Source organism: Coregonus clupeaformis, unplaced genomic scaffold (assembly GCF_020615455.1).
Source record: "Coregonus clupeaformis isolate EN_2021a unplaced genomic scaffold, ASM2061545v1 scaf0008, whole genome shotgun sequence".
NCBI lineage: Eukaryota > Metazoa > Chordata > Actinopteri > Salmoniformes > Salmonidae > Coregonus > Coregonus clupeaformis.
Window position 1 is genome coordinate 1,007,089 of NW_025533463.1, and position 12,354 is coordinate 1,019,442.

The 12,354-nt window shown below is 45.2% G+C and overlaps 1 protein-coding gene across 6 annotated transcripts in view; it reads left to right on the plus strand.

Moving 5' to 3' along the window:
• LOC121534176 (tumor protein 63-like) overlaps positions 1-12,354 on the plus strand; it is a 111,699-nt gene that overhangs the window by 90,544 nt on the left and 8,801 nt on the right. For 4 of the 6 annotated variants that reach the window (XM_041840711.2, XM_041840713.2, XM_041840716.1 and 1 more), the window contains 3 exons: positions 219-355; positions 742-824; positions 1,437-1,558. In XM_041840711.2, the coding sequence (XP_041696645.2) occupies positions 219-355; positions 742-824; positions 1,437-1,558 (342 nt within the window). The remainder of the gene's footprint in view (positions 1-218; positions 356-741; positions 825-1,436; positions 1,559-12,354) is intronic. The other 2 variants (XM_041840712.2, XM_041840714.2) reach the window with 1 other exon arrangement.

A 12,354-nucleotide genomic window follows, 5' to 3' on the forward strand; every position in this document is an offset into this window, starting at 1 on the left:
ACAAATTGACGCTGTTCTGAGGGCAAAAGGGGGGTGGGGGTGCAACTCAATATTAGGAGAGTATTCCTAATGTTTTTCACACTCAGTGTAAATAAATGTATTATATAGTTCTCTATACATGGCTCTGGCTCTAGATTGGTATCTTAGCCCTCCCTATAGATGGTAAAGAAATGTTGCTGACCTGGTATATCTCCGTCTGTGTCTCTCCTACCTCCCAGAGGTCAGGTGCTGGGTCGGCGATGCTTCGAGGCCAGGATCTGTGCGTGCCCTGGCCGGGACCGTAAGGCGGACGAGGACAGCATCCGCAAGCAGCATGTTACTGATGGAACAAAGACCAGTGAGGGTATGAAACGCCGTAAGTAGTGCTGGGAGCTGGTGGAGGACTGACTGACTGGCTGGCTGTGATCATACCATACTCTCTCTGTCTCTCTCTGTCTCTCTCTCTCTCACACCATCTCTGTTTCTCGCTCACACACACACCCACTGCATGCTGCCTGCCCCTGTGCTGTAGTCTCTCTCCTCCTACCCTGTGCTGTAGTCTCTCTCCTCCTACTCTGTGCTTGTTTTCCATCTTATATGCTTGCTGGCGTAGAGTTCTAACCAATCTTATGTCCAACTGGTGTAACCGGACCAGGTAGCTACATGTATTGACCAGGCCTCTGTCCTCCTCTCTTCCCTCTGTCCTCCTGTCCTCCCTCTGTCCTCCTGTCCTCCCCCTGTTCCCCTTCTTCACCTCTCCAGCCTTCCGCCAGGCCTCCCATGGGATCCAGATGTCCTCCATCAAGAAGAGAAGATCCACTGATGAGGAAGTGTTTTGTCTGCCTGTAAGTGTCCAGTCTGTCCACACCATAGATCATTTAATAGCTTTATTTTCTATGGTCCTCTGTTCCTTTTACCTGAGTTTTCCCCAGGGAATTAACTGACCCCATGATGATGTTAGTACAGTATGGGATTGATTTGTTTAGTGCTGATACTGTCTGTCCTATAGAAATAGAGCAATAACACCAATTAACATATAACAGTCTTTGTTGGATACATGAGACAGAAAACAAACAATATTTTGGGGAGCGTTTCAAAATCAGTCTGATCTTCAGAATAATATAATAATAATAATAATATGCCATTTAGCAGACGCTTTTATCCAAAGCGACTTACAGTCATGTGTGCATAAATTTTTACGTATGGGGGTGGTCCCGGGGATCGAACCCACTACCCTGGCGTTACAAGCGCCGTGCTCTACCAGCTGAGCTACAGAGGGTCCTCTGTCCATACTGGCAAAAGCAACCCTGATACACATGGTCTCTATAATACAATATTACATACATTTCTGTATGTAATACATTGTGTACATTATATTGCATACATTGTATAGAATATATTCATCTTGTGGTATGTCCCAGCTGCTAACCAACCTCTCTCTCTCTCTCCCTCTATAGATTAAAGGCCGTGAAATCTATGAGATTTTGGTAAAAATCAAAGAGTCTTTGGAACTCATGCAGTTTCTGCCTCAGCACACTGTAGAATCATACAGGCAGCAGCAGAACCTCCTGCAGAAACAGTGAGTACTACTCTCTGACAGACAGACACAGACAGACAGACAGACAGACAGACAGACAGACAGACAGACAGACAGACAGACAGGCAGACACACAGACAGACAGGCAGACAGGCAGACAGACAGGCAGACAGGCAGAGACAGACAGACAGAGACAGACAGACAGAGACAGACAGACAGACAGACAGGCAGACACACAGACAGGCAGACAGGCAGACAGACAGGCAGACAGAGACAGACAGACAGAGACAGACAGAGACAGACAGACAGACAGACAGACAGACAGACAGACAGACAGACACATACATACTGGAGTCCACTAGCAACTAGCAGTCCTGCTTCTTCTCCCCTGAAGCAAACCGAGCTAGGCTCTATCTCAATGATTCCTTGCATCCTCTCTCCTCAACTGCATTGGAGGAGAAGGTCCAAGGTCTCTCCTCTTCTTCATTGGAGGAGAAGGTCTCTCCTCTTCTTCATTGGAGGAGAAGGTCTCTCCTCTTCTTCATTGGAGGAGAAGGTCCAAGGTCTCTCCTCTTCTTCATTGGAGGAGAAGGTCCAAGGTCTCTCCTCTTCTTCTCCAATGTGTTTTGAGAAGGAGGCGAGGAGACAGGAAGCAAGGAATCAAGGAAAGATACATTGAGAAAGAGCCCTAGGCCCACTTGGTCCCAGACAGGCCTCCAGCCTGCAAGGCCCGCCCTCCTCAGCTTCACGCTCTGGGTCCTTGTTTTGTCTTCACACTTGACATTTTAACTTAACTACTTGACTTGCTCTTTGGAGATTGTTTGCCTGTGGATTAAATAAGAACTGTACTGTAGCACGCAAAGAAAAAGGACTGTGGAGATCGCCCATGTGACTCTGCTCGTTGTTTTGGATTCGACACCACATTGACTGAGCATGATCGCTTGTTTGGTTGCATGTTATTGAGAGTGATGGTTGTTACACGTTGGTAACTGGTCCTGAACCGTAAAGTAATGATGCTTGAGTGTTGTTGCGTGATGCGTTTGCAGCTCAGAGGGTGAACCTTGTTTCGTGGTGTAGTTGTTTGTATCGACCCTGTATTAGGTTATAATATATCAGATAGACAGATGAAACATCTAGAGACTGATGGAAACAACTTTAGGTGCACGGCCAGGTTTGTACAACAGCCGTTTTCAAATCCCAGTCAGTCCCAGTCATTGGCTCGAGCTTAGTCATACTTTACCAATCTCTGCCCTCCCTCGCCCTCTGTCCCCGCCCATTCAGCTAAGGCTGAGGAGAGAAAAGCAGTTATCTGTAAATTATAGTTTTAAATAACCGCACTATGATGATTATTGCTTACGCTATTGTTTCTCATTCAGAAAACTGGCAGGCTGACGCAGTGAGGTCACAATGCTTACATTTAGATTTTTTAAAATCCTGCTTTGAAAAGCCAGTTTTAGGTGTAGTTAGTTTGGGTTCTGTCACACTGCCCTCTGGCGCACACTGCCCTCCAGTGTGGCTGGATTTGGCGGTGCAGCAGGTAATGACGGGGACTGGTGGGAGCTTTTAGGTCATGCTGCAATATTGGTGCTCAGGTTTTTATTTTGTATCAACAGAACAGTATTATCTAGACCAGGGGTGTCAAACATACGGCCCTTATTATTATTTAAAAAAAATTGGGGGGGGGAACGAACTCAATATACTTTTTAAAAATGACTTCAACCAAATAGAAACTGTGTAGACCTACATTAATACAGTTTCTTGACTGTGTCCAGCTCTCTAATAATCACATAAATTAAAGCTAGACAGTCAGGGAGTATCGGAAATTCCAAAATCAATGGATAGTTTTGCAAATGGAAATATAAAAATGTCAGTGCGGCCCTCCCAACCTCGTTGAAGACCGAATGCGGCCCAAGGGGGAAATTTGACACCCCTGATCTAGACTATTACCCTATTTGATGATACTTTGAACATTTGCAAACGCAAAAAAAAAAAATTGTGTACACTGACATTCCTGCTGTTAGTTCAGCAGACTGATGTGTGTCAGTGATGGGACTGTGTAGTAGATATAGCTAGCTATTCTCTGCATGCTGCTTTTCATTCACTTTTCATCTCCATGACCTTTCACCTGTATTCTTCCTAACCCTAGTAGTGTTCTTCACGATCAAAATAAAACCAACTGCCCCCTTCTGAGAAAGTGTTTTATTTGTTATTTTCATGGTCTTTAACTCTGATGAGTCCAAGAGTCTCTCGATATTCTAGAGATTTAAATCAACTGTTGCTGTTCAACAGTCCTACCTTCTGGACACTCATATGACCTTACCCTACCCTATACTACCCTACCCTACCCTACACTACCCTACCCTATACTACCCTACCCTACCCTATACTACCCTATACAACCCTACCCTACCCTATACTACCCTACCCTACCCTACCCTATACTACACTACCCTACCCTACCCTACCCTACCCTACACTACCCTACCCTACACTGAGATAGATCTCTACCTAAGAAGCCCTACTCATCTGTTCTATATTGATTACTTAGTGTCTTCAGAAAGTATTCACACCCCTCGACTTATTCCATTATTTTGTTGTGTTACAGCCTAAATTTAAAAAATGGATTAAATGGAGATGTTTTATCACTAGCCTACACACAATACCCCATAATGTCAAAGTGGAATTACGTTTGTAGAAATGTTTACAAAAAAATCTATAAAATGAAAAGCTGAAATGTCTTGAGTCAATAAGTATTCAACCCCTTTGTTATGGCAAGCCTAAATAAGTGCAGGAATAAAAATGTGCTTAACAAGTCACATAATAAGTTGCATGGACTCACTCAGTGTGCACTTATAGTTTTGAACATTATTTTTTAATGACTATCTCATCTCTGTACCCCACATACACAATTATTTGTAAGGTCCCTCAGTCGAGCAGTGAATTTCAAACACAGATTCAACCACAAAGACCAGGGAGGTTTTCCAATGACTCGCAAAGAAGGGCACCTATCGAATTACAGAGTTTAATGGCTGTGATAGGAGAAAACTGAGGATGGATCAACAACATTGTCAATTAGGTTAGTATTGTAGCGTAAACCACAGAGTGAAAAGAAGGAAGCCTGTACAGAATACAAATATTCCAAAACATCCTGTTTGCAACAAGGCACTAAAGTAATACTGCAAAAAATGTGGAAAAGCAATTAACTTTTTGTCCCGAATACAAAGTGTTATGTTTGGGGCAAATCCAACACATCACATTACTGAGTATCACTCCATATTTTCAAGCATAGTGGTGGGTGCATCATGTTATGGGTATGCTTGTAATCGTTAAGGACCGGGTCGTTTTTTTCAGGATTTAAAAAAACAGAATGATATGATATGATGATGATGATGTGGTCCTCTGTAGCTCAGCTGGTAGAGCACGGCGCTTGGGTTCGATCCCAGGGACCACCCATACACAAAAAAAAAATAATGTATGCACGCACGACTGTAAGTCGCTTTGGATAAAAGCGTCTGCTAAATGGTATATCATATCACAACTAATAGTGTTAAAAGTCAAGGGGTGTGAATGCTTTCTGAAGGCCCTTTTATTTCAATTCTCTTTTTATATGGCAAAAAAAAAATATCACTTGGCAAAAATCTTGCTTCCCACTACACAATTTGCGTCACGGGTTTCATGTTCTTACGTCGTCCCGAAATTCATAGAAAGTTTCAGGACATCTTGGGAATAATATCGGGTTCACATCCTGTAATGGGAAACGTTTGAATGCGCAGGCATCCTAGTTAACCATGCTGATCAACAGCTTGTAGCTTGTTACTTTATTGATGATAGTTTGACAACTTGCTGCTTCATTAAAACCCATTCATTATGATAAAATAACGTTACTACAGTACTTGCTTATGGAAGGATCATTGCATTTGGTAGCGCTGTAGCTAGTTGGTTAGCTTCTCTTTCGTTTTATATGAAGTGACAGTCACAGGCTTAGCTAGCTAGCTAATATTCTTCGTGTACATGATCAAATTTCAGAAATACAAAAAAAATCGCGACTATGACCTCCTCGAAATTAAACTTTAGAAATTAATTACAGATTTCTTAAATGTATCTTGATTTATTCTGACTATTTTTGAGGGCAACGTAGTAGTGACTGTTGCTAAGTAACATACTAAAATGAATGGGAAGAAGTTGCTGCCAAGGGCGCCGAATCGACATAGGAGGCCCACTCGATAAAGAGGCTTCTGAAGGGCGCAGTGGAGCCCTCGATGACTCGACAACTAGCGTTTGAGATTGAAATCGTTCCTGTCTTCTACTTCAAAACGGATTGTTATTTCTTCCTTCTTTCTCTTCTCTGGTTCCCGTCTGCAGTCCGCTTAAAGCCCGGCTACATTCTGAGCTCCTGGAGCCCCTAGCAGCAGAGGAGACGATGCAGTACCTGTTGAGAGCCTCACCTCAACCTCACATTCCTCCTCCCTTCAGTTCTCCTCCACCCCAGTCACAATCAGACTGGGGCTCCCTCCCTCTCCTCTCCTCTCCTCTCCTCTCCTCTCCTCTCCTCCTCTCCTCTCCTCTCCTCTCCTCTCCTCTCCTCTCCTCTCCTCTCCTTCCTCTCCTCTCCCTCTCCTCTCCTCTCCTCTCCTCTCCTCTCCTCTCTCTCCTCTCCTCTCTCCTCTCTCTCTCTCTCTCTCTCTCTCTCTCTCTCTCTCTCTCTCTCTCTCTCTCTCTCTCTCTCTCTCTCTCTCTCTCTCTCTCTCTCTCTCTCTCTCTCTCTCTCTCTCTCTCTCTCTCTCTCTCTCTCTCTCTCTCTCTCTCTCTCTCTGTCTCTCTCTGTCTCTCTCTCTCTCTCTCTGAGGTTGTGCCTCTGTTGAAACTCTCACATTCTCCAAGCAGAGTTAAATAAACAGATATTCATTACTCATGTATCATAAACAATATGTTTTGACTTTAGTCTGGCTGGCTAGTATGACAAATACTCTGAATGCCAGCCAGGGTCTACTGATAAGGTGTTGTCACGTTCTAATCTTAAATCATAAATTAATGTGTTTTTTGCATGCCTGAAATTCTTTTTTGCTAATGTGTGGCAACACCAGTCTCAAACAGCAGAGGGCGGTAGAGTCAGAGATTAGGCTACATTGGATCATTTTCAAAGTCTCATTCATTACATTTTTTAAACATTTTAGTCATTTAGCAGACGCTCTTATCCAGAGCGACTTACATTTACTTTTTCAGTTTTTTAGGGTTGTGTTTTGCTTATGGTAAAATATAAGTTAGTAATTGAGTTATGGACTGGGACACAGTGTATTTGTATTGCAGTCAGCTATGGCTAACACCCAAACGTCACCGGCCACATTGCGTGCAAGTCCCCTCCTTATTCAGGAAGACACAAACCTACATGGATGCTTAAAAGGCAAATGAGGAGAGATTAATGATAACTAACTAAAAACTAACTAGCTTTCCCTTTTTATCTGTGGATTCATTGTCGGAGTAGAGAAACACACGATTTTGTATGACTCCGGGTCAAAATTCTACAAAGAACCAGCTAAAAAGAGGACCATATGCATGTCAGGTAAAATAACAACCCAATGCTCATCTCCTAGCAACAGCTAGCAACAGCTAGCAACAGCTAGCAACATGTTGCTAGCAACAGCTAGCCACAGCTAGCCAGCTAAATGTCCATGAATGTTTCATGTGTTTCAAACTGCCCCGAAATTAATATACAGTAGTTGGTTCACAGTTGGTTTTTGATATTTTAACCTGCGTGTCATGATCGCTTCTGGTGTTTATAGACCAAATCAACATGCATGCGATGGTGCACACAGAGACCGGTGTAGTCAACATGTTGGACTGAAGGCTTGGAGCTGTCAGGAACCAAGCACTGTGTTTTTCTACAAGACTTAAGTTGTCTTTGAGCGATCCTTAAGCTTTCACTTCTGTATGCTTTTGGTTTTGTCATTGGAGCTGGACTCAAACCTTAGGGTGCAGAAATGGCACTAGATTCTCTATATAATGCACTGACTATTTTTTCCCCCATCAACAGAAGTGCACTATTAAGGGAATAGGGTGCCATTTGGGAAGCACAAATATCTTACAGGGAGAGATATTATGAAGATGACTTTGATAATGCTGGTCATGTTTTTCAACGTCACTGCGGGACAGTTTGTTATCTATATGATCTGAAATAAATGTTCATTAAAGTAGAGAGAAAATGACTAATGTATGATGCATAATGTGTGCATGTATGTAGAAGGAGCAGATTCTATGGAGAAGTTGCTTTTGTGACCGTTCTGTTTGAAACAGATTGTTGTGATGCTTTGGTCTGTCAGAATAAATACACGTCTTTTCCTGCTTTTCCTCTCATGCTGCTCCTAGTGCTGAGGGGTTAGTGCTGAGGGGTTAGTGCTGAGGGGTTAGTGCTGAGGGGTTAGTGCTGAGGGGTTAGTGCTGAGGGGTTAGTGCTGAGGGGTTAGTGCTGAGGGGTTAGTGCTGAGGGGTTAGTGCTGAGGGGTTAGTGCTGAGTGAGTAGTGCTGAGTGAGTAGTGCTGAGGGGTTAGTGCTGAGGGGTTAGTGCTGAGGGGTTAGTGCTGAGAGAGTAGTGCTGAGGGGTTAGTGCTGAGGGGTTAGTGCTGAGGGGTTAGTGCTGAGGGGTTAGTGCTGAGGGGTTAGTGCTGAGTAGTGCGGAGTGAGTAGTGCGGAGTGAGTAGTGCTGAGAGATTAGTGCTGAGTGAGTAGTGCTGAGTGAGTAGTGCTGAGTGAGTAGTGCTGAGTGAGTAGTGCTGAGTGAGTAGTGCTGATAGAGTAGTGCTGAGAGAGTAGTGCTGAGTGAGTAGTGCTGAGTGAGTAGTGCTGATAGAGTAGTGCTGAGTGAGTAGTGCGGAGTGAGTAGTGCTGAGAGATTAGTGCTGAGAGATTAGTGCTGAGAGATTAGTGCTTTTTGTGGTCAGTTCGGTTTCGGTTCGATTATTTAAAAAAAAATCACGATTTTCAAATTTGGTTTCAATATTGGGTTGAATGCTGTAACAACACATAAAACAATGAATAAAAGTCCCATGATGGTAGTGACTACCCATTACTGCTTATCGCTTATTAACCATCATTTATTCACGACTTACTTTACTTAGATAAAATATTTGTTGTGTGTATATTACATTGGTTTTATTTGATGACTTTATTATTTCATTCCAAGTCATCATCTCATCTCTACAGAGCTGCTGCCTATACTATCTGACTAAATCACTGTGGTCCTCTGCAGCTCAGCTGGTAGAGCACGGCGCTTGTAACGCCAGGGTAGTGGGTTCGATCCCCGGGACCACCCCCATACGTAAACATTTATGCACGCATGACTGTAAGTCTCTTTGGATAAAAGCGTCTGCTAAAATGGCATATTATTATTATTATTATTATTTAGTAGTTCTTCAAAGTAAATAAGGCAGACTTTTATAACTGTTGAATACCAGCTATCAATTACTTTGATCATGTATTTTCTGGTAGAGAAACATCGCCAAGCAACAGCTGCTTTTTACTGCACCACATGATCACGCATTCTTGTCTCTTCTGTTGCAGGCGTAAAAGAAACACAGATCGGACTAGTAGATGCGAAATGGATTATGGTCATTGTAGTTAATTACCACGTTTTATGCACTAAACTATGTAGAATATGTGCCTGTTGGAATCTACAACTTCTTACTACACTACATAAAGAACCGGACCTACAGTACTGGTCAACATTTTTAGAACACCTGCTCATTCAAGGGTTTTTCTTTATTTTTACTATTTTCTACATTGTAGAATAATAGTGAAGACATCAAAACTATGAAATAACACATATGGAATCATGTAGTAACCAAAAAAGTGTTAAACAAATCAAAATATGTTTTATATTTGAGATTCTTCAAATAGCCACCCTTTGCCTTGATGACAGCTTTGCACACTCTTGGGATTCTCTCAACCAGCTTCACCTGAAATGCTTTTCCAACAGTCTTGAAGGAGTTCCCACATATGCTGAGCACTTGTTGGCTGCTTTTCCTTCACTCTGCGGTCCAAACCATCTCAATTTGGTTGAGGTCGGGGGATTATGGAGGCCAGGTCATCTAATGCAGCACTCCATCACTCTCCTTCTTGGTAAAATAGTCCTTACACAGCCTGGAGGTGTGTTGGGTCATTGTCCTGTTGAAAAACAAATGATAGTCCCACTAAGCGCAAACCTCCTGTAGCTCAGTTGATAGAGCATGGCACTTGCAACGCCAGGGTTGTGGGTTCGATTCCCACAGGGGGCCAGTATGAAAAATGTATGCACTCACTGTCAGCTTCCTGCCTCCTGTTTGTCTCCGGGCCTCTAGAGGTCATCTGTGTTCCCCTCTGCCTTAGTTCTTCCTCGTGTGTCCTAATTAGCTTGATCCAGGTCACCTGTGCCTTGTTTCCCCTTGTGTATTTTAGCTGTGTGTTTTCCCCTTGTTTCTCACTTGGTTATTGAGTCCTGGCTATGTGTCTCCTGCTTTGTTCCACCGTGTCTTTCCAAGTAAGGTTTTCTAAGTTATCTTTAGTTTGTTTTTCTCCCCTCGTGGAGTTATTTTGTTTTGCCTCCTGCTTTGTTAACATACCTCTTTCTGAGAAGAACTTTTGTTGGACTATTTGTGAATGGCGAAGAACCTTTGTTTTTTTACATTAAATCTACTGGCCTGGAGTATTGCCTTGGGTGTTTCATTTGGGTCCTACTACACCTCCTCTGTGGCTAAGGGGTATTACCCCCAGCTCTCCACATCTGAGACCGGAGTTCTAGCACGGCTTGTGACAGAATAACCAAGTCAATCATGGACCCAGAAACACTCAGTTCCCAGGACCTGTTGGCGGTGATCACTCGACATGAGGCTTCTTTCCAGCGCCATGAAGCCGTTCTCAGCCGACAAGAGGAGCTGATGGCTAGACATTCTCAACTCCTGGCCGAAATGATGAGTTCCCTTCACCAGCTCTTTGAACGCCTCCTTGGTCCTCTCCCTTCCCCCAGGTCACCTCCCAGTGACGACAGGCCTTCTCGGTTGGCGGAGCCCCGACTACCACCTCCCAAGCCCTTTTCTGGGGATCCAAGCTCTTGCCAGGGTTTCCTCACCCAATGCTCCCTCACCTTCGAGCTCCAATCCCCAAGTTTTTCCCACAGACCGTTCCAAGATTGCCTACATCATTACCCTTCTTTCAGACAAGGCGCTCGCCTGGGCCTCTGCGGTGTGGCAGTCCCAGGAGGCCTGTTGTGATTCCCACGCTGCATTTGTAGAAGAGTTCAAGCGGGTGTTCGATCATCCTGTCAGTGGGCGGGAGGCTTCCAAGCGCCTACTGTCTCTCCGTCAGGGCTCCCGAAGCACGGCAGATTTCGCCATTGATTTTCGGACCATAGCAGCAAGGAGCGGATGGAATGATGAAGCGCTGAGGGTCTGCTTTCAGGGAGGGTTATCTGAGCCCCTTCAAGATGAGTTAGCCACCCGAGAACCAGCTGGAGATCTCGAGTCCCTCATAGCCTTGGCCATCCGCCTGGACAATCGTCTAAGAGAGCGGAGAACGGCTCGCCGCCAGGTGTCTCAGTCCCAAGTTCCTCGGAGCAGCTCTGTTTCTCCTGTTTGGACTCCGTCATTCAGAGCTTCCCCGGCTCCTGAACTGCTCCAGGATTCCCCGGAGAGCATGCAGTTAGGCCGTTCCAGGCTTTCTCCCAATGAAAGGGAACGTCGCATGAGGGAGCGTCGGTGCCTCTACTGCGGGGTTGCCGGCCACTTCCGATCCACTTGCCCCGAGCTTTCGGGAAACGCCAGTCCCCGCCCAGCTACAGGAGGGCTGTGATGGGGAGAATTAGAGCTCCTCCTACTAACGCTGTCCTGGCTATTCCAGCCACTCTGTCCTGGGAGGGCCACCAGCATCGGGTCCAGGCTATGATCGATTCCGGTGCCGCAGGTGATTTCCTGGATGTAACCTTGGCTAAGGAACTTAAGATCCCTACCCAACTACTTCCTCATCCCCAGGCAGTTACAGCCTTAGATGGCAGACCTCTGGAACCAGGAAAGGTTACAGAGGCGACTCAGTCCCTGCGACTTACCATCTCTCAACACCAGCAGGAGGAAACCTTCTATCTCATTGACTCTCCCGAGTATCCTATTATCCGGGGTCACCCTTGGCTATGCAGACATAATCCCCAGATCGACTGGCCTACTGGCACCATTCTAAGCTGGGGTCCCACTTGCCAACTCACCTGCATGCTTCAGAGTCCCTCAGCCCCTAGTACCCAGTTTCAAGAGTCTGTTGACGTCTCCCTAGTCCCCAGTGTTTACCATCGGTTCAAGGCTGTGTTCAGCAAGGCCCGGGCTACTTCCTTACCGCCTCATCGCACGTATGACTGTGCCATTGATCTACTCCCTGGGTGCTGCCCTCCTAGAGGTCGGATCTTTTCCTTGTCCTCCCCGAGCACGCAGCTATGGACACCTACATTAAGGAGTCCTTGGCAGCCGGCCTCATCCATGCCTCTACTTCCCCGGCTGGGGCGGGCTTCTTTTTTGTTGAAAAGAAGGACGGGGGTCTTAGGCCTTGTATTGATTACGGGGACTCAACAAGATCACGGTTCGGAATCGATATCCTCTTCCTCTCATGGCCACTGCTTTTGAGCTGCTTCAAGGGGCTTCCATTTTTTCTAAACTGGATCTCCGCAATGCTTACCATCTCGTGCGGATCCGGCAAGGTGACGAATGGAAGACGGCGTTCAACACGCCCACGGGGCACTATGAATATCGGGTGATGCCGTTCGGGCTCACCAATGCCCCCGCAGTATTCCAAGCCCTGATTAATGATGTTCTCCGGGATATGCTTAATCT